Source organism: Amblyomma mixtum, chromosome 3 (assembly GCF_055824585.1).
Source record: "Amblyomma mixtum isolate Tamu chromosome 3, ASM5582458v1, whole genome shotgun sequence".
Taxonomy (NCBI): Eukaryota; Metazoa; Arthropoda; class Arachnida; order Ixodida; family Ixodidae; genus Amblyomma; species Amblyomma mixtum.
Genome location: NC_143014.1, coordinates 93086873 through 93109277, shown reverse-complemented (window position 1 = coordinate 93109277; position 22405 = coordinate 93086873). Strand labels below are relative to the sequence as shown.

At 44.3% G+C, this 22405-nt stretch overlaps 1 protein-coding gene and 1 pseudogene across 2 annotated transcripts in view; both read left to right on the top strand.

Moving 5' to 3' along the window:
* Galphas (G protein alpha s subunit) overlaps window positions 1–22405 on the top strand; it is an 83389-nt gene that overhangs the window by 7222 nt on the left and 53762 nt on the right. For both annotated transcript variants that reach the window (XM_089580120.1, XM_089580119.1), the window contains exon 5: window positions 8410–8507. In XM_089580120.1, the coding sequence (XP_089436246.1) occupies window positions 8410–8507 (98 nt within the window). The remainder of the gene's footprint in view (window positions 1–8409; window positions 8508–22405) is intronic.
* Window positions 8515–20665, top strand: LOC149350956 (uncharacterized; annotated as a pseudogene).

The following is a 22405-nucleotide window of genomic DNA, read 5'->3' as shown; positions in this document are numbered from 1 at the left end:
GTTGTTTCCGCTTAAAGCCCACAGGAAGCAATTCACGAACGTAGAAATCGCAATGACCACACCAAAGTCAATCACAAGGATTGTCTGCGATCATACTTATTGCGTAGTTAGTCAACAAGCACGCGATAATTGGTGGCACAGTGCACTCTTTGATGAGAAATGTGCATGCAATTTTCCATTCAGATGTGCTGAATGAGAGCAACAGCTGCTTGCATGCTTTTGAGGATCCCTCGAATCTTACGCGTACACTTCACGACAGCACACAACGCACTGAAGGCCGCACGCTCGCGTTAATGCTGATGTATACATGTGTGAGTGCGATCAGCAGTTTGTTCTGCAACCTGCACCTGCCGACAATAACTTGACATAGTTCCTTTTGCACCAACAGAGCTTGCAATGAGACGCAGACGCGCATGATGCAGCGGAGAGTCGTCTTCATCCAAATAGTAGGGGGCAGAGGTGGCCCCGCACTTGCACCTTGCCACCGTGTCCACTGATCTGTTGACTTTGTTTTTGATTTCTGGCCACGTTTCCAGTCTTTGGAAGTGGTGCCTCAGATTGGTTGGATTGTCATAGAAATGACGTTGCGGTAGTTCATCTTTCGTTGGCGCTTTTGAATCTGGGTGGGTTTCGGGACTTTCATTTGCGGTTTTCTTAGCAGTGCAGCCGACTTTGTATATAGGAAAAACATTGGTAGTGTTCCTGAGGAATAATCTATCAGTCTTGCTTAGTTTCATATTTCCCTTTAGTGTCCCTTTAACAGAAAAGCTTCTTTGTCTGAATCATGCGCAAAGTCTGTAGTACCTGTGGGACCGCTTTGGTGTGTTAGCTATTTTGGTCACAATATTTTGGTCGCAATGTATAGCCAGCAGCCTTCAAAATGCTCTAACCACATAGTTTATTTGCTCCTTAATTTAAAACGTTTTACAGTGCAATGTGTTTTTCATTTTCACATCAGTTGAACGAAAAGGAGGGGTTTACCAATGTATGATGCCATTTTAATTATTCACCTTTTGGAGCATTCAGACGCAGTTAAAATCTGCTCCTCATTGATTTGAAATTATTTTCTGTCATTTTTGCTCATTGTGCCAAGGACTGGGTGACTTGCATATTTAAAACCTTGCAAGGAGCAAGTGTTCAAGCTGTACTGGTTTGGAGCAGTTATTATGATGACATATGCTGGACTTGTTCAGAGCACTGAAATTAAATATGCAGCGAAAGTTTCAAAGCAATTGTTTTTGCTGTTTCATAGTACTTTATTTGTTGCTTGAAATCTTTTTATTGCACTTTTAGCTGCAGTGAACCAGTGTTTACAGGAATGCTTTGCATCTGAACTGGCAACATTTGTTACCTGATTTTGAATATTTTGAATATTGCTGCTTGCTCGGGTAGTCAAATTTCATGCAGCCAAAGGTGTTTATTCAAGGTGCTGAGCTGTGCTTGTACTTCCTCTGATGCCTTAGCTACCGCCATTGTTGCATAACCTTAGTTATAATGGCAGATATGTTATAATGTATAAGCATTTCCTTAGTTAAGCATACATTATATGCTTGCACACATGAAGTAGCTTGAAACATGCGGAACCATGAAATATGCCAAAACTGGGTTGACTTGTTTTCATGTGTTTCATTGTGTTTGAAACATTTCATTTAATTCTGTACAAGGTTTTTGTATTGTTAGCATGAATGCAGAGTGCAGAGGGAGCGACTGACACATTCGGTGTATGGGTATGAAACACTGTTTGTTCTTTCAGTTTCGTTCCCACTTTCCTGGCTCCTCCAGTGCGGGGCCTCTCCCGTGCGGTATCGTCTTATGGGCACTGTGCAATGTTCATTCTGCCGACTGCTGGAGGGTCACCTCCTCTCTCATCGTAGTCGGCACCGCAGGCCGCGTGACTCGCAGTGTACAGCACATCTCCCCCTTCTGAAGTTGAATTCTTTGAACTGTCTTAACTGTGCGACCACTTCATGACTTGTACAGCTCTTGGGATAGTGCACCGTTGTGGGTGGTTTCGTTTCCTGATACTTCGCTTTCGTTGTCCTTGCAAGGTCTCGGTCCACCTTCCGTTCGTTTGGGTCTTTGCAACAGACGACATTCTTCTTGTTCCATGTCGGGCAGCAGTGTCGGATAAATTCTATTCCTTCTCACGTTGTCTGTGTCAGTCTTCAGGGTGTATGACTTCGAAAACCTCGTGGAAGTCACGACAGTGCTGGTCTTCTTTTGCTCCTTTTCCCACGTTTCACCAGGCTCTAAATCTCGAAGCGGGCAAGCTCCATGTCTCCTGTCGTGATTTTTCTTCTGTTCGGCTGATCTCCTTCATTCACACTCTTGATGTGCCTGCTGTTGATGAGTGCAAGTTCCAGTTTGGTGCTACCATGGGCAAGGACATTCGCAGCCTTCGTCCCATTAACATTTCCCCCGTTAGCTAGTGGTGTGGCCCTTTAAATCTCAAGAGCTCAATAAATGTCACGAGTTTTCTGTAGACTCATCTTGACGATGCGTACCGCTGCTTTATCGAAACCATTGCTTTGAGGAAATCTTGGACTAGACGTGACATGCTGAAAGCCTGCATTCCTCTGCAAACTGGTGGAAAGCTGAGTATATGAACCTGCTGAATTGGGGTCTGTTATAGCTGTACTCTTGTACAGGCGTCTAGTGCCTTGTAAAGATGGACTTGACATGTGCGACGACATCTGCCGCTGTCATTTTCAACAGTAGAGCAATTTCGGGTAGCGGGAATAGTAGTCTTGACCGATAAGTAATCTCTGCCTCCACAGTAGAACAAATACACGGCTACTTTCTCTCACGGTCACTCAGGAAATTTGGATGGCATGAGTTGCTGAGTCTATCCTTAAAGGGTGTTAAGAACGGGGCCACAATCCCACCGCTGCCACCAGTGTTAGAGATGGGGCCACAATCCCACCGCTGGAACCAGTGTTAAAGATGGGGCTTCTATCCCACCGCTGGAACCAGTGTTGGAGACGGAGGGGTCCTGGAGATGACTAACTCGTTTAGCCCCGCAGGTACCAGCTCCGAATGACGATGTCGGACTGCGTTATCGAGGGAACTGTACAAAAGGGTTTATTCTACATATTTACAGAAGAGAATGGAATCGAATCGAATCGAAAGCTCCGATCACAAACAACGTCCCATTATATACGGTTCGTATTCCCCAGATCCCTGACTGGGGAATTTAGTTTGAAGAATGTTGTCCAATCGGATGGTCAGTTGATGATGCTGGCGGTACCACCCACGGCAGGGCGGTGCTGATGCCCTCTCGCTCTCTCACAGCTCGGGGGATGAGAAGGGGAAGACAGTCATCAAACACAGATGCGTCACCTTGACCACTGCCGCAAGTTTTCTGTGCGTTGCCTCCGTGGGAAAGCAGAATCCCGCAGTCCTCTCGCACGTGGTTGAACCTCCTCGAACTCCCCCGCCGGATGGCCGAAGCACGAGACCCATTCGACACAGCGTCTTTCAATTAGCAGCCTCGCTCAGCGTGACCCTGCGTAGCATCATCCAGTCCGGTGACCCGAAGGCCGACTCGGTCAACGTATACCGCTGCTTCCGCCGTGCTGCTGCTGTCGCAAGCTCTCGCCGCAGCTTTGCCTAACGACGACACTCATCTGACAGTAATTTCTCCCAGGCCCGTGGGAGACAGCCTCCTTTGATCGGTTTGGAGGTTCGGTGATTTGGAGTGCAACAGCCCCGGCCGTCGTCGTCTATGCTTCTGCCGCCGGCGCCAGGCCTCGTCATATCCCTTGCTTTGCGATGAGTCACACCCGGCTCCCAGGACCACGTTGTCCACTCTTAACAAGGGACTATGCAGTGAATTAAAAGTCACTTGTAAATGTTTTCAATACTTAGAAATGATACTAAGAAGCATTCACACCAAGTATGAGTCTTCGGAACTGAGCCGGCAATTTATTATGAATTTTTAAAAACCGCGTTTTTTAAAATTTGGGAGCCGGTTGGTGTCTTCGTAGGGATCGACTTTGAAACTAAAATCGGGAAAATAGACGTCACTAGTCCCGCGACGTTGGCAGGCCGCTGGAGCCATTCGCTGGAGCCATGGCAGTCGGGACGTCACGGGTACGCTTCCGGTAGCCGTGAAAATCGTCTGCTCGAGCCGCTGCGCGACCCCCTCGGGCAAGCGCGAGCCAGGGCATTGCCTTCACGCGTATGTTTTCGAATTACCTCTGCCGCCTCTTTCTGTCGGGAGTTCGGGAACCACTCTCAGTGCCTTTGTCGCAGTGACAAGCAAAAAAATCCTACATGCGCCGCAATCCAGGAAGGCGAAGAGATACCGGAGAGACTCTGCTGCTGGGGTGCTGGCTGCGACAACCGGAAGTCGCAAACCGAACGTCAGCGAATGACGTATTCACGGGCGGGGCCCAGTCCCAGAGCTGTTTTCTTTATTTTTTCTTGGTGCTCTGCGCATACGAGTTGAGGGGGGAGAGGAGGAGCGTGATCTTTAATAGTCTATAACTTCGGTCTTATTGATGCTAGCTCAAAAATTCTTGCGCTGGGGTGACGAGTGATGGAATGCCCGTCTCTCGTCTGGTTTATGTCATCGCAATTAATTTACTGCACAGTCCTTCAATACACTGTGTACACTGGTGGACGAATTTTTCAATTTGCATTGAAATACCCAGCCACCAGACAGACTCACGAGTTTTTGCTTGGCACTCGACAGTTACTTGATGGCTCTGGTGAATCCTATTGGGGATCTCAGCGTATTGCTTGCAGAATGATGATCTTAGACCCTTTCATTCCTTTCATTAGCAGTCCACTGCCAACTGCGATGTCTGATCTGTGCTGCCAGTAGACCACCCATCCTTGCTGGACTGGCTTAAAGTTTTGCAGAGTGGATCATTTGATCGTTGTAATCTGATTTTCATTAGTCTCTTGTCTGTTGATGGAATATTGGCAATAATTCGTCTCTTGTAGGGTACAACTTGTTCCTCAAGGTCACCGCAGTCCTGTTCAGGAAGTAGCTGTCGAGACTTGTGTGTAAGCAGCAGCAAAATATTTGCCAGGGACGTGCATTATGGCGTCTGAAAAATGCATCATATGCAACCTCATTCTCTGTAATCGAGGCATAATGTCCAGGTTCTTGCTTTTAAAAATGGGCACTAAAGGTTTCTGGTTCGTTTCGAATGTGAAGTGAAAGCCAGTGATGTACTCCCGAAACTTGTCATACGCCCAGGGTACTGTAAATCGCAAAGTGAACGAGGGAGGGGAAAGTTTCGGGGCAAGCACCCGGAGTCTTTCCCCTCCCTTGTTCACTTTGTGAGTGTCAAGAACCATCTGACTACCCTCTGTCTACTAGGGTTCTGTAAGACTTCCTTCAGTCTGTGCATGCTCCCTTTCTGTCTGACAAACTACAGAAGGCATACACGATGGCTTGGTATTCCCTATTTTCCTGTTTTTGTCACAGAACTGACCCAGTCCAAAGGATGAGGAATCTGCAGAGACCACTGTAGGCTTCTTTGGGTCAAACAGTGCTAAAACTGGGCTCTCAGTTAGTCACTTTTGTGACGTTTCATAAATATTCTGTTGTATTGTAGCCACCATGGTGGCTCAGTGGTTATGGTGCTCGGCTGCTGGCCCGAAAGGTATGTGTTCGATCCTGGCCGCGGCAGTCGCGTTTTAATGGAGGTGAAATGCTAGAGGCCAATGTGCTGTGTGATGTCGAAATTCCAGGTTCGAAGTTATCCGAGCCCTCCACTACAGCGTCCGTCATACTTAAGTCGCTTTGAGACGTTAAACCCTATACACCACCTGCTGGATTGTGGTCCAGACCTACTCATTTTTGGAGTTCAGAAAACTATTTAATGGACATGCAATATCCAACATCTTGGGAATAATCTTCATTAGATAGTTTGCCGTTCCCAAAAGCAGTCTCAGTTCATTAGTTTTGATTGAGGCTTCATGTTGCCTGTTGCTTGCACTTCAGCTGGCTGGGCCTGATTCCTTGGTAGTCTGCAATGCGTCTCAAGAACTTAACCCATTCTGTATTGAACTCGCACTTGCCTTCATTCAAGGGGACACCCTTTCTCTGCAATACCTGGAGAACTTTTCCTAGTCTAGTCGGGCATTGTGTTTGCTTCATCGTGCCATAAATGTGGATACTGTCCATGTTCCACACTCTGCCTTCTCTTCTGTCTGGGAACTGTGACATCTACTTTTGGAAGAATTAAGTGCTGAACTAATGCCAAATGTAAGCCTCTTGAACCTGAATCTGCAGAAATGGAGTTATAAGCATTGTGAAGTTCTGTGACTATTCTGCTAGACTAAATTGCCAGAAGCTTGAGTTGTCATCAAGTTTCGAAAAGTGACGTACTCCAGCAACTTGTCCCAGAAGATGTTCACTAATTGGACAAGAGTGAACCTCTCCCTACAACTTGTTTAGCTTTGTAAGGTCAACACATACGTGCATGTGTCCATTATGCTTTCGTACAATGACTAGTATACCAGAACACCATTCTGTTGGCTTATCAAAAGCTCAGTGACTCCAGGCTTGACCATTTTCTGCAGTTTTGCTTTAGTCTTTGTCATAAGCGGTATAGCGACTGCGTGGGGAAATCTAAGTGTGAAACATATAGCATCTTTCTTGAGCTTGACCTTGTATGCGAGATTTACGTAACCCAGACCAGTGAAATGTTTTGGGGATTCACTTTCTGGGTTGACCGTTCCACTCTTGTTGTTGACTTGAGCAAGAAGTCTGACAATTCCTAGTCTCTCGCTGGCTTCCTTGGCATAAGAGGGACTTCAAGAACATCCACAACTTAGAACTTGGCTTTTGCAGTCCTGTCACGGTGTGACATGAAAGATGCTAGTACGTACGTGCTGGTGTAACAGTGACATCAGCTCCCATGTCGATTTTAAACCTAATTGACGAACTGTTCCCATCCACTATAGTCATCCACTTGTCTCTGATGTAGAACAAAATGGCACCCCAAGAAATGTGTCGCTCATGTAAGTGTCATGGATGGAATTTTGTCCTTTGCACATGCGACACTTGTTGTAGGTGGCTTTTTCTGCCAGACACCTTTCTTTTCTGTGCTGTCCATAGCCGCAGAAAGCACAGGCCTTGTCTTGAACAACAGATGCCTTTTTCTTTGCTGGAGAACCGCCTGGCTTGTGAGTGTTGGCGGCTCTGTCCACCTTTTCTTCATGGTAGCTGTGTAAAGGTGCAGCTTGTTCTTTTCCAATTTCCGACTGGTGCGCCACGGCTGTAGCCTCTCTGATAGCTTGCAGTCTGATGCCTACAGCGATCCTGTCGCGGATCATTGCGTCATGCGGCGCCCCGAAGTTGCGTGGCTTTGCGAGTCGATGCTAGTTGGTTTTGTGAACTTTTCGACTCTTTCACTTTCCCTCTGTTCTCTTCTGAAGTGCCTTTCAACCACTTGCAGTACATCTTCATGTGGCCTCTTCTGATCATCCGTGAACTTGAGAGCAAGCAGAATATTATCTCTTTTGTCCCTCATGAAGTAAACCAGTGTGTGCACCTGCTGCTCGGCGGGCTTTGCAGCGAGGCTGCTGACAACTTGAAATAGTTTGAAACAACACTTCCATTGTGGCCAGTTACTGAGGTTTATAAAGCTGAATTCTCCAGGAGGCTTGCACTGGAAGGTGGTCGTGGCCATCTCAGCCCAAATTGTTCCGTTGGTGCTGCTTTCAGGGTTCATTCACACGCTGCCACCATGTAGTGTTAGCGTGCATGCAGCACGCAAAGGGAGCAACCGACATGTTCGGTGTCTGGGTATGAAAGGCTGTTTATTCTTTCAGTTCCTATTTTTTTACGTTTCTGGTGCCCCAAGCGCAGGGCCTCTCCCATGCGGTATCGTCTTGTAGGTAATGTGCAATGTTTATTCCACAGACTGCTGGAAGGGCTTCTCCTCTCTTGTTGGCACTGCAAGCCCAAATGACTTGCTGCCTACAGCACCGTTTTAGCTGCTCATCATTCCTTTAGCTTAGCAACACTGGTTAATGTGCGCCAGTCATATGATCAGGGCAATTTTTTTCTGATTGCGTCCTGCGTAAAGATGGCATTTTGCGAGGCTATCAGTGAGGTGCACACTTTGATAGCAAGTGTGTCATACTTTTGTGCTCTTACAATGAATATCATCCTGTGCTTGATGTTATGAACTAAGGCTACATTGGAAATTGAAATTACAAGCTAGCTTCAATTATATTCACTCCTGTTCAGTCTCCAACAAATCTGATTCTGGGTCAGGTCAGTGGTATTGTTTTTTGGGGAAGTGAAATGTGCTATTGTTTTCTATGACATATCTTTCTGCCCTTAGCATAAGTACTCTGTAAACATAAGCTTTGTTTTTGGTAGCTTTTGGTTGAAAGGAATAGTTTTGTGTTTGCTGACATGACACTTATTGCTATTTGTAGGAGTTCTACGAGCACACAGAAATCCTCTGGAAGGACAAAGGTGTCCAGGCTGCCTTTGAACGCTCAAACGAGTACCAGCTGATTGACTGCGCTAAATAGTATGTGTGCTTTTATATCTTTTACATTTCTTTAGACCTTTGCTTGTACAAGTTGTTTGAAAGATGTTAAAAGTTCTTTCTACTTGCCTGGCAAGAGAGTCGCGGCATTCACTTGCCTGACAGTACTGTCTTAGATACACTGTTACGTTAATGCTTTAGCAAGGGCTACCGAATGATCTGTGCAGTAGACACTTTTTACATGGTATCGAGCCATAATATTGCCAGATGGTAGTGTTCCTGGAATTCTACGAGCCAACTGAAAGCATAGAAACAAAAGTTATGTACAGTCCCAGTCAAAAGTATTCAGCCCAACGGGTTTACTTCTAAATAGTTTTACAGAGCTCCCTAGCACATCTAGCAGTCCAAAGCTTGGCAGGATTGAGGACTCGCAGCCATTTATGGTTCCAGAGATTACGGTCGCTTAGGATGCATAACTAGGCGTGCTGCAGGCCCCGTAAGCAAACCCCTTGGGCTGTATACTTTTGATGAGGGCTGTACTTATCAGTATATCTTAGTAGCCTTTGATTGAAGGAATATGTACAGATATATCTAGTATTGACCACTCCTTGGAAATTTTAAGAAAGAAGTTGTAATGGTAACATACTATAACTTTCAAATTTTTAAAAAATTTAAGTGTTGATGCAAAATTTTTGTTGGGGTGTGTCGAGAAAAAGCCTTCTTATCAGTCTTCAGTAGATTAACACAAATTATGTGTAACGTATTATCTTGGTTCATACGCATCATAACTAATTTCTGGACACTAAATCATGCAGCTTTAGTCAGTACGAATGCTTTGAAAGTTGTTTTAGCATAATTAGTCAGCTCGTGCTTACTTAGTCAAGCACAGGTAAACTGAGTGGGAAGCATTAGTGCTGCAGGGTTTAAGCGCTAGTACCGCACCCTATGTAAACTAAACTGGGTAATTTTAATCACTACAAACGGTGCAAACACTGCTGTGTGAAACGGAGTATAGCACAAGGCAGAAGAGCGCTCAGCTGTGCTTCAGTGATCCAAATGTGAAAATTGAACAAACTCGTCGCTTTGACTTTGTGAACTGCTTATGTGATGCAGTAAAAGGGTGCACCTCATTTTCATCGTGTTGGCTTCAGTATGTTGTAAGCTAATGCAACATATACCAGGTTTAAGCAGACTGCTTGAACCTCAGTAGTACTTTAACTCATCCATCAGAATTGCTAGGATGGACCTATTGACAGGAGAGGAAATATGAATGGCTTCATTGAAGATACATCTGTGCATGTGTGTGGAAAAAGCCAGTTGCAACTCAACCTTTTTCTTTTTGTTTTGTTTGTTTGTTTGAAAAAGAAACATCTAAACATGCGCGAACTGCAGTGGGTGTGATTAAGAAATCCTGAACTGTACATTTCAGAAACAAATGTTGCGTTATAAGATGTCTGTAGTGCAAGAAACACCTGCAGGAACCTGTTACATTTGTGTGTGCAATGAAAAGTTGTCAGCTCTTGATCTACCTTGACAATGCATTAATTGTTGTTGACAAACTTCATCACCAGTGATGTAATTGGTGTGCCAATTGTGCCAAACTGTTGCAAAAGGCTGATCCATGCTGCTACATTATGACGAAATACAAGTAGGCTGTGCCAAGCCTGTGCCAAAACATTGCATTTAGTACAATAAACATTTAGTGCATGTCGTCGAACCTTGCTTGTATTAGGTGGCGCTAAACTTGTCCAGGATCCGTTAAAAAAAGCCTTGGACACCATGTTGGCCACATTCCTTGTCTGTTCCTGTCATGAAATAGATAAATGTCTGGAGTGTGCTGGCATTTTACTGTGATCTAGGGGTGTGATGGGCAGGCTGGAAACGCACGCGATGCAATCATCCACAAACAGCATGGGTTTTGTGTGTCTGCTTGGCCAAAGTAGTAGATGACACACTACTGCAAAATTCTTGGTCTGTGCTGGGGCTCACTTCTTTGCAGTGCTGAAACTTCAGAAACAACAGGTGTGTGTGTACGCGTGAGTACACGTGCGTGCGCTTTTTTTAATGCTGTTCATAGCAGTGTGGGAACGGTGCTTATGTTTGTTAATGTTGTTTTCTATTCTTCTAATTATCAAGGGCATGTAAAAGGCGGGAACATCGATGATTGGCTGGAACTGAATTGGTAAAAGATTTGGGGGTGGGGAGGGGTGTTGACGGGGCCTCCAGGTTGGTCATGTACTCGTGACTACACGCATGCATGCACACACTCACAGAGAGAGAGAAGAGACAGAGAGATGCATGCTTGCAGGCACTCAGGTTTTACTATTACGCGCAGTTTTGTCCTTTGAAAGTCCTAGAAAATAAACACACACACTCACACAAACACACTGGAGACTCATTACATTCGAGCATAGTTCGTAATGGTCCTTGAAAAACCTTGAATTTTTTGGAGTGCTGGAAAATCCTTGGATTTTATGCTCGGCTAGCCTTAGTGGAATCGACTCAGCGTCTGGCCACATTCAACAAGTCCTAGTCCAAGTCAGTCCAGTGTACTTGTTTCTTGCCTCATGGCTTGCTCGCTAGCCCTGACCATGCCCTGACTGTGCTGTGGTTAGTGTGGGTCACGGGCTGTGAAGAAAACTTGCCGAGTTTTTCTGCTATGCCAGGAAGGTGCAAGATTCAGCGGTCCTGGCTGGACCATGATGTTTATAAGCAGTGGATTGCTCCAGACCCATCAGACTGTCATCGCGCGAAGTGCAGAGTGTGTTGTAAAGCCTTTTACGTTTCCTGTATAAGTGAGTTGGCACTCAAGACACATGAGAGGCGCAAAGCACATTGGAAACGTAAAAATGGAGGTCAAGAAAAATCGTTTCGGAACTACGTAGCGGCTACCGTCAGTGAGCGACTGGAAAGCGTCATGCCTTCAACGTTATCGCCTTTAACATTATCTGACTTGCTTCATGCGTGCAGAATGAACGAACTTGTGACCGATACGAGGTACTGTGGACTTTGAAAGTGGCAGCTTCTCACTACTCTTACATTTCGTCTTCACACACAGGGGAACTGTTTCAAAAGATGTTTCCCGACAGCAAAATTGCGAAAGCCTTCTCCTGCGGCGAGAAGAAATGCGCATACGTCCTATGTCACGCCCTGCGGCAGTATTTTCTCTCGTGTTTTCAGCGCGAAATAGAGCAGTGCGGCTTTTATGCTGTCCTGTTTGATGAGTCATTAAACGGCTACCTGCAGTGAAAGCAGATGGACATCCACGTGTGGTATTGGGATGAAAGTGTAACTGCCAGGTACTGCACATCAGTCTTTACGGGACATAGTACGGCAGAAGACATCCAGGGAAAGCTTTTGAGTGCCTTGGATTGTTTGCCACTTTCAAAAATGGTTCACTTGCCTTTGGATGGGCCGAATGTGAATTTGAAATGTTTGAAAAAGTTGCAAAGTCACCTTCAAAACAACTATCAAGTTCAGTCTCTGGAGTTGGGGACTTGTGGTCTTCACATACTGCATAACACCTACAGAGCAGGTATTGTTGCCAGCAAGTGTTGCCGGGATACCCTCCTTTCAAGCCTAAGTGGCCTGTTTCACGATGCACCTGTACGGAGAGATAACTTTGCCTCTGTTGCTGGCCAGGCAACATACCCTCTCAACTTTGTCTCGCATCACTGGGTTGAAAATGTACCTGTTATTGAGCGTGCCATTCTTCTGTGGCCCGATATGAACAAGTATTTGCAGTGTACCAGGGTGAAACAAGTAAGTTTGCCTAAGTGTGGCATTCTGATGTGTGTCTGATGTGTGCACTGACCCGCTGATGCCAGTAAGTCTTCAATTTGCTCTTGGAATCGCAACGATATTCAGGCCATTTTTGATTGAATACCAAGTTGACAAACCACTGGTGTTCTTTTTAGCAAAGGACCTTGAAAGTTTTGAGAAAACTAATGACAATGTTTCTGAAGTGCTCTGTGTTATCAGCATCCACTGGATTCTTGAGCCTCTTGAAGATTGACATAGATGATCTAAAGAACCATGCTCCCCTTGAAAAAGTATACATTGGTCATGCAGCAGATCAAGTCGTGAAAGTTGCCAAGAAAAGCGCAGAGGATGTGTTTGCATTTAAAATGGAGTGCAAACAATTTCTGATTAATGCAGCAAAATATATTGCATAGGAGCCCACTAAGATACCCTCTTGTTAGGGCCCTCTCTTCTTTAGATACTATGCGGATGTATTCAAGGCCTGATGAGGGCCTTACAGGCTTCGGGAAAGTTTTGGGTGCCCTCATTGAAGCAAATGGGTTGAGCTAGCACCAATGAGATGCAGTTCTCGCCGAGTACACGGAGTTGCTTCAGGAAGAAAAACACAGCCTTGGATCGTTCGACAGGCATTCCAGAAGTTTGGATGAGTTTTTCTGCAATCTTTTGAAGTTCCGTACTTAATGCTCAAATCTCTGGGGTGTGGTCAAAGTTCTGCTTACTTTAAGTCATGGGCAAGCTACTGTAGAAAGGGGATTTAGCATTAATCGCCACATCTCCATTGAAAATATGAAGGAAATGTCTTGCGTGTCGCAAAGAATTCTGTGTGATGCCATAAAGAAGGCGGGCGGCATCCTTAAAGTTGCAATAACAAAGGAGCTGCAGACGTCTGTTTCAGCCGCATGGAACCGGTACCAAGCGCACCTGGAGGAACAGAAGTAGCGCGGAGCTCAGCAGTTCAGGCAGTCAAAGGGAAGCCTTATTGAAAATGAAATTGAAGCTAACAGACACAAGAAAAAGAAACTAGAAAAAACTATTGCAGACTTGATGGCAGCTGCAGACAGTTACGCCAAAAAAGCTGAGGCAGCAAATGACATCACATAAATTGTGAAATCAAACAGTCGTCGAAAAACTGCGAAAGAAAAGATTCAGAGTGTTCAAGCAATCGATTATGCAATTGCAGGAAAACTTCAAGCGCTTTCTTGATATGCTTAACTAGTAGTGTGTGCTATTAGGCAGTGTGTGTTTCAAGGAAAATTACAAGTGTTTCAAGGCGATGTATGCCTCTTTCCTTTTTTTCTTTTTCAATAAAAAGAATGATCTTGTTGCTGAAGAACTTTTTTTTGTCCGAGCTATTAAACAGAACATTGCTTGAGGTCCTTGAAATTGCTATGCCATGTCCTTAAAAGTCCTTGAAAACCCTTGAATTTTTGCCAATAAAACTGCTATAAACCTTGTTCGAGGGACTAGAGATCTTTGTTAGAATTATCAGAGGTGCACCTTAATATGCTATAAGGGAGTAATTGCTCATTGACGTCCACCCCAGTGCAGCCATACGTAAACAAAGGAAAGCAATACAGCTTTCTCAGAAACTTCGTCCCGGGGTTCAAACCCGGGACCACCGCTTCACCGGAGCAGTCGCTCTACCAATTCAGCTAACCTGGACGGCCAGCTTATGGTAGGGCGAGAGCGAATTGATCAATAACTCGAAGTGGGAACTGTGTTGGTCCAATTTGCACTGCCTTAATATGTTCAGAGGCTAAATGTAATTTGCTTTATGGATATCTATGCATACAAATAGTATGTTGGAATTATTTCTCTGCAAACCTAACTAAAAACGTTAGCACAACATGAAATATGAATGGTAGCCTCTGGTATGTTTATTCAAACAGCAGTTTCCTATTTGTTGTGCGGTTGAAAGAAGTGATTAGTAATGCACTGGTACCTCATCCAAATTACCCGAAGGTAAATTACTCTAATAGCTACAAAAAAAAACCTTCTTAAAAACTGTCTCGCGCCATTTGAGAAAAAAACGCGATGTTGTTCTGCTTTTGAGTGAAAACTGCGTGGCAAGAGCATTTTTTCACAATTCTGTCATGCTCTACTGTATGTCCGCTATCAGGAATAGCAAAGCAGAATTACTACAAAATAGTACGGTGGTGGTATCCATGTTAGTTAGGTGGCAGCAGCTTGTGATGAGAAATTTTTAGCGCACTGCAGTGACATCGGCCTCTCACCCAAGTGTAGTTTTGCAGTTTCGGATGCTGATTAGCGCTTCACTGGCATTTTTAGAAGGCTGCTCTCATGCTGACGCACGTTTACCTCGCTTTCATCCACATAGTTCTTCCATTCATCCTGTCAACTGAAACTGTGTGCTCATCTCATACTGTTGTTCGCAGTTAATGCTGTGCAGCCTCCTTAATCCGAGGATGCCGCTTGTGAAAAGGCTCCACGGCTATCATGTCACACTGTGATAGAGGCATCAGAGGTCTTGCCTGTTTTGGAGAAGTTATGCTTTCACATTGCGAACAATGTGTATGCAGCAACGCAGTGGATGTAACTGCAGAAGATCATCATTGTCACATAGTTGTGACTTCAAAAGCAGGTGACCAACGCCCAGATTTTCACCAATTATATATTCGATGATACGAACTCTTTCTGGCAGCTTTTTGGGGGCCATTTATCAAGCCTGACCGTCAGATAATTTGGAGATTTTTTCTGGCCTGTTGAAGTTCGAAGTAATGAGGTTTTACTGTATCAGGTTCAACTTCATTGCTTTGATCCACAATGATTGTTTGAACGGACCAACAGGAAACTGCGAGTCTCAAGAGAATGCCAGCAATTTACCCTTGTCATCTTGTCGTTCTGTAAATGGTTGCTTTTGAGTGTGATTGAAATATTGGCAATGGTCCAACTACTTTCCGTGTATTTCCATATTTCTGTATTCTTGATGGTACATATTTGGAGGTAATCATTTTTTTCACAAATTATTTCAAAATATTTATGTGACTGTGTGTGGTGCAAATGGGTTTCATTTAGAAAAAAACTTCAATATATTTATGTTCTGGCTGGGAACGTCCTTAGCACAAAAAGTAGCACTGCTGTAATGTTCACTTGTTAATTTGCAAACATGACAGTGGCTGAAAGTCTGACCATACTGGAGATTTCTCTACTGCTGTCATGTCTTGGGGACTGCATCTGCTGTATTGAATGCTGCATTTTGCAGCTTTTGTAAGATTCTTGCTGGTACAACCGACTTAATAATTTGAGCTGAGAGTGGGTAGGAAATTTTTTCAAATTATGCAGAGCTTGATTTAAGGGACACCTTAAAAAAGAGCTTGATGTTGACAGTACCAAGGGACCAGTTCAAGTGAACCACTTGTTCAAACAAATTTGGTGAGTTTGAATTAACTAGAGGCTACTGTAGTTAATATTGTATTTTAATAGTAGGTTCGAATGCACTCCTCAAAGTTGTTAGCAGGTAGTGTGATTGGGGCTATTCCTTGCACAAATAAACATGACAGCGTTTCATTGTAAGTTATAATTAGTGCTCTTCTTTTTTTGGGTAAAACGAGATTTTACCTGATTTTTACACCCGGAACACATTTCTTAAAAGTAGGGTTAAACCCTATTTCTTCCCAAAAACGCCCCTTCTAGATTATGCACAAGCACAGGGGAATGAGGGACTCGTTTATAGAGAATGCTCGTTTTCTTAAAGCTGGAGACACAGCATGAAATTTGGGGGATATGCTGTTGTTGTTCCAGAGGAGTTTTCCAACTATTGGTCATAAACGTCTCTTCGCTCTTGTTATTCATGATGTGACTTAATTTGAGGTGAAGATATATTCTAAATGTAACTTTTAGAAGTGGGACATCAAAACACTGCTACTGAACGGGTATTTATTCGGCATCATGTATCAAGCACTATCTATGTTAACAGTGTCCTGCTCCAGGGCTCTTGGCCATTTAAAATAGCCTTTGTGATGTGTGACGATTCTTTTCGCAGTGTACAATGTGGACAGGTCTTGCTTGCACGCAAAGTTCTACGCAGGATATTGGCAATTTACGCAGTTAAATAATTCTGATAATGAGAAAAATATAATTTGGTGAACAGGTTTGCTTCTGCGCAACCTGACATTTTCGTGTTGTTTGTGAAATATTGAGTGAAAAATGTAGCTTTTTCTGTCCCGCACAGAAACAAACGCTTATAGTAAATTGTTTTTTTGCTGCAAAAAAAGAGAACCTGAAAAGGCCAATTGTGGAAATTTTTTCTCGCTAACCTGATTTGTACCCAGATTTGAACTAAAAAAAAAAATGCCTGATTTTTACCTCCCAAATCCTGGAAAATATAAAACCTTAAAACAAAGGGCCCTAGTTATAATGTATGAAACAATAACACGAGTGCGTATGTTTTGGTGAATATGGCGCCATGGGGATGTGTACTATAGGGCTGGAATGAAACTCTGAACACATGAGAGCGTGACCCGTGGTTAATTTTGGTACAGCACGTGCAGTCTAGCAGCATCCGCGATAAGCTGCTGACGTGTGCACTGGGTTTATGGCTTCTCCAGCTGCCCTATGTGCAGCTATAATGCCTAGAAATTCAGCCTTCGCTCGACTTGCTGCGGTTTGGCAATCCCTGTCTATTGTCAGCATGACGCTAGCCGCATTGCTTTGATAATGAGGCTCACCATGTCCATGGTCTGGGTGAGCAGGCTGAAGTTGTGGTTTTCTCTTCTTTTCTCTCTGTACGATGGCAAAGCTTTGGCTGCAAATGAGCTCGGTCATGAACATGTGAGTGACAGCCACTTCTGCGCAATGTCTCTAATTTTGTGCATCACAGATATCTGACTGAAATTTCATTTGTTCAATGTGATGCTAAGGTTTCACTTCTTGTTTATGACCATAAAGAATGAATAAAATCAAAAACAATACAAAAATGGAAAAGTGTTTCTTTTTTTCTATCGCAGACTGTGTTTTCAGGAAGGGCAATGCTACAGGGAGCACCCTTGAAATTACGGTGCCATGAATGTCGTTTGATTAATTTCACTTGCTTTTTTTTTTTCTGAAAGGTGCTGCTTGCTGTTTGATTATTTTCACACGGAGGGCACAGTGCCATCCTGTAAGTAAAATGGAAGGCTGAAAGTAGTCACACTTTTAAACTAATGCACGCCACAAAGAGAACTTGCGAAGCTGACAAGTCGACCTTTTACCACGATGAACGGGATCATAGAAACTTATCGGGGCAACGGCCACCTCCGCAACCTTTAGCACGGGCGGAGACCAAGGACCTCAAATGACGAGCAGTGGCTGCTGTAGCGAACAAAAATTTGACACTGAAAGAAATTTGAAATGAGCTCAACTTGTCTATCCACCTTGCTCTTCAAGCTCTTCGTGGACAGGGATGTAATGTTGCTTCAACAACCTGCCCAGTATGCTGGCATGGATGTGACCCCGCCATCCACTCAGCTGTGCACTTGTGGGTGGTAGTGGTGGAAGAAGGGAAGCAGTTGCACACTAGCAACCTACACTCAAGCCGATGAAGCTTTATTGCCTGATTTGGGGTCGCACAGGCCATCCTTGATATATCTAAATGGACAGATTGTTAAGAAGAGAGATTTACCGGCAATTCCTACATCTGCATTATGCCCGCAACGTAAAGCCTAGGCACCAATTGGATATATTAACTTGTAGTAAACAAAACAGCAGAAATTTGTGTAGGTCATACTTAAACACCTAAAACCTAATTTAGAGGTGTAGGTAACTTCATATGTAAAGTAGATAATACCAGTCTTTAACAACACGCAAAATGTGAGCGATAATGATGTCCTTTCGAAACAATAAGCAACTCTCAGTGAAGATGCATTTTACAGCTCAGTGCGAGCAATGGATGCATAATCTGAGCAAAATCAGTATTCAAATGGAAGTAGGATATGTGCGTATTGTACTGTGAATTCATTTTGAATGGAAATGGTGGTGCGTGCACAGCGCCTGACCTGACGTCATTGATTTCAGCTCACATTATGTTTTTCATAGCGCCAAGGCGGCAGGAGCGTTACGGTATATAAGGATTCTAATTTGCAGCGTTCAGTTATGGCAGTGCAACTGCAGCCAATCTCCTTGTGCTACGTGCCGCCCTCAACCCGATACTCGAGAAAAGTTCCTTGTAGTAAAGGCACTGCGAAATAGCTCAGTTAATGTTCCTTGGTTTTAGAAATTAAAATATCATGAAAGTATTAACCAATATTGCAAGCGCTTAATGCCTTCACTTCTAAACCACCCTCTCTTAATAAACTCGAACAACGCATTTACAATCTGGGCTCGGGTTATATTCCAAGTTGACTCTCTCCGTTTTCACCATAGCAGGCCTGCAAAAAGGTGGTCAACTTCTGTTTTTTGTGCTGAAATTGTTTAATGCATATGCCCTTCGCGATGGCTCAATGGCTTTGGCAACTGGCTGCCAATACCAACATGGTGGTTCGATCCAGGCAGCGGCAGTCATATTTCCTTGGAAGCCAAATGCAAAACCGCCCGTGTGCTCTGCGGCGTAAGCGCACGTTAAAGAACCCCAAGTGGTCGAGCCCTCCACTTCGGCATCCATCTTAGCCTCTGCGTCACTTCGGAACCTTTAACTCAACAATTTGCATTTTGTTCCACGCATATGCAGAAGGAAGATTGGCCTGAGCCTTCGACATCCCGCCGAAGTGGACATCGCTTGCACGTTCATAATCAAGCTCATTAAGTAGTCGAAGCTTTATCATTGCATCAAGATTGCATCTGTCCTTAGAAGAAGCAAAAACCACAATGTCATCCCACTCGCCGGTGTCATAGTCATGATGTCGGAATCAAAGCGATGCGGCTGGTGCCATGCCGTTGCTAGACAGGGGTTGCCATACCGCGGCAAATCGAACAAAGACTGCATAGGGAAGAAGCCACAAACCCAGTGCACACGTCAGCAGTCTATCGCGGACACTTCTAGACGGCGCGCTGTACCGAAATTGACTACAGGCCACGTGCTCCTGTGTTCGAGTTTCGTTCCGGCCCGATAGTACATACTGCAGGGTGTGTTCAGAACATGCAAGTACTTTATCTGCACACCTTTGGTTTAAAATTGTCTTTGAGTGAAAAGTTTCCCAGTATACCGTGGCATGGTGCCAAATGAGCCAATGCTACATGCTTAGATCTGTGCATAGCAGTTGATGACTGTGCATTTAAATCTCTAGATGAAATGATTTTCTTGGAGGTGTGCTTCTTTGAGCTTCTGGCATCAATTCATTGTAAACGCTCAAAAGAAAATTTTACTGGTTTAAAAAGATTGTTAAGTGCTAGCAGCTGTGAACAGTTTGAGTTCAAAAGAAAACATTTGACAGGGGTCTGTTATGAAAAGAATTTAATAGAAGTTAAAAAGAATGCCAATCAAAAAGCACTGCGTTTTAGAACCTGGTCTGTTCCTTCATCAGGTGTGACTGCAGGCAACTTAGTTGCGGCTTGCCGTTTTAAGCCCTTGTTTAGACCGGGTCACTGGCTGTAGGCTGTGGATGTAAGAGGAGGAAAGGGTTCCTAGAAAGCAGTTAACCCTTTCCATTCAGGTGTACTATCCGCATTGACTACTGCACCGGTCAGCATTCTTTGGGGCCTTCTAGCCCCTTGCAAAGAAAGGGAGGGCCATGTCATGGTTTGGTTATAAGCATTTAAAAACATTTTGTTTTTCAGCTTCGCTGGGGCTTCTGCGGAACTTTTTTAGAGCGTAGTACCTCTTGAAGCGCTCTGCGGACAGCACAACCATTGTCAAATGAGGAACATAGTTTTCTTCATCACTGAAGTCATCTTTGATTTCTACAGAGTCATTAGACCAACTTTCCGTAGAACACGCCTGCCGGAATGGAAGTCATTCCGTAATTTTTTGGCATCAATAGGGGATATTCAAAATTCCGCAAGTGCGCTTTCCCACATAACAATGCTGCCCCCAACAAGATGGCGGACCATGTGTTTCCAGCTGAAACAAAGCAAGAAAGACTGGTTTTTTGTTTGATTCTTCCAAAATACGTTTCTTACATTCTATCCACATCTTTAGCGCCTGTCCTGAAGCCCATGTAGTTCCTTTATAGCGAAGTCGGCCATCTTGTTAGGGGCAACATTGTTATGCAGGAAAGCGCACTTGCGGAATTTTGAATATCCCCTATTCAGGCCCTCAAAAACCACTTGATCAAAAAATATATTTTCATCAATATGGTGCCATTCCTCAAAAGTCTGGTCACGTAGAGATGTAAAATTTCAAGAAATTTTGAATGGCATGAAAAAACCTTTTTTTTTTTCAAGGTTGTCTTCATGAAAAGTTAGAAATTTTGCAGAACGTGACAGATTTATTTGCAACAGCACAATGATCAATAATAATGCTCCAAAGTTCAGTCGAATATGCAGTTATAGATCATGGGAAGTAGCGGGGCCAGTTGGTTCATTTTTCTACTTAAAACAGTGCGCAGGGACAGGACACAGTCGAGAAACACACAGACACAGCACTGACTGACAACTGAGGAATTTACTGCTTTGCTTGCAATAAATACAGGAAGTATCGTCTAAAAATACAAAGAAAGCCTTGAAATCGTCATTTTGTCACTTCTGTCGTCATTGCTTGTCCAGATAACCCATTTCTTTTTTCGTCAACATTAGTGATGGTGTGCTTACGCAGGTGGAATGATTCTTCTGAATGATGAACGCTTCGTATATCTCTCGCATGAGCTTTCGGGGGTATCTTCTCAGAATCTTGCAGCGTCGAAAGTGTGGAATGCATTCGCAGTCCGACACGTGTCCCGCTAGCTTGTTGCCATATCCTTTTTCGATGTTGCCGACGTGTTCCATGAGACGTATGTTGACGCAGCGTCCTGACTGCCCAACATATGACGCCCCGCATGACAAGGGGATCTTATAAACTACATCACTGTCGCATTCGGTGAATTTGTCTTTGTGCTTTGTTTTACAACGTGCAGTTTTTTCAGCGCCTTGGTTGACCATTTTGCACAACTTGGATAATTTGCTGGGCGCATTGAAAACTAAGTCCACACCAGCTCGCGCCACCACTTTCTTTAGTGCGTGGCTGACACCGTGGACATATGGCATGACGGCTACCTTCCGCTCTACTTTTTGGGGCTTCTTGGGGTTCGGTCGTCGGAACTCTTTCAGTAACTTGAAGCCATGCGCCTGCTACCATATTCATCGGCGCACTCGAAACTGGTAAAAAGAGCTGTGGCCACAGGCGCATTGAGGAGTGCCGTGAATGGATCCTGCATTCACCGTCAGCAGCAAAGCGTCCAGACACAGCTGACACGGTTATGTGAAGCTGGTTTCCCGGACGACCGAACCCCAAGAAGCCCCAAAAAGTAGAGCAGAAGGTAGCCGTCATGCCATATGTCCACGGTGTCAGCCACGCACTAAAGAAAGTGGTGGCGCGAGCTGGTGTGGACTTAGTTTTCAATGCGCCCAGCAAATTATCCAAGTTGTGCAAAATGGTCAACCAAGGCGCTGAAAAAACTGCACGTTGTAAAACAAAGCACAAAGACAAATTCACCGAACGCGACAGTGATGTAGTTTATAAGATCCCCTTGTCATGCGGGGCGTCATATGTTGGGCAGTCAGGACGCTGCGTCAACATACGTCTCATGGAACACGTCGGCAACATCGAAAAAGGATATGGCAGCAAGCTAGCGGGACACGTGTCGGACTGCGAATGCATTCCACACTTTCGACGCTGCAAGATTCTGAGAAGATACCCCCGAAAGCTCATGCGAGAGATATACGAAGCGTTCATCATTCAGAAGAATCATTCCACCTGCGTAAGCACACCATCACTAACGTTGACGAAAAAAGAAATGGGTTATCTGGACAAGCAATGACGACAGAAGTGACAAAATGACGATTTCAAGGCTTTCTTTGTATTTTTAGATGATACTTCCTGTATTTATTGCAAGCAAAGCAGTAAATTCCTCAGTTGTCAGTCAGTGCTGTGTCTGTGTGTTTCTCGACTGTGTGTTTCTCGACTGTGTCCTGTCCCTGCGCACTGTTTGAAGTAGAAACAGTTATAGATGTCATATTGTGAAACGAACTTCTTGTTCTATTGCACTGAGAAGATAAATAATGATATGTACTTCAGGCGAATATGGAGATATAAATATCATATTTTTGGA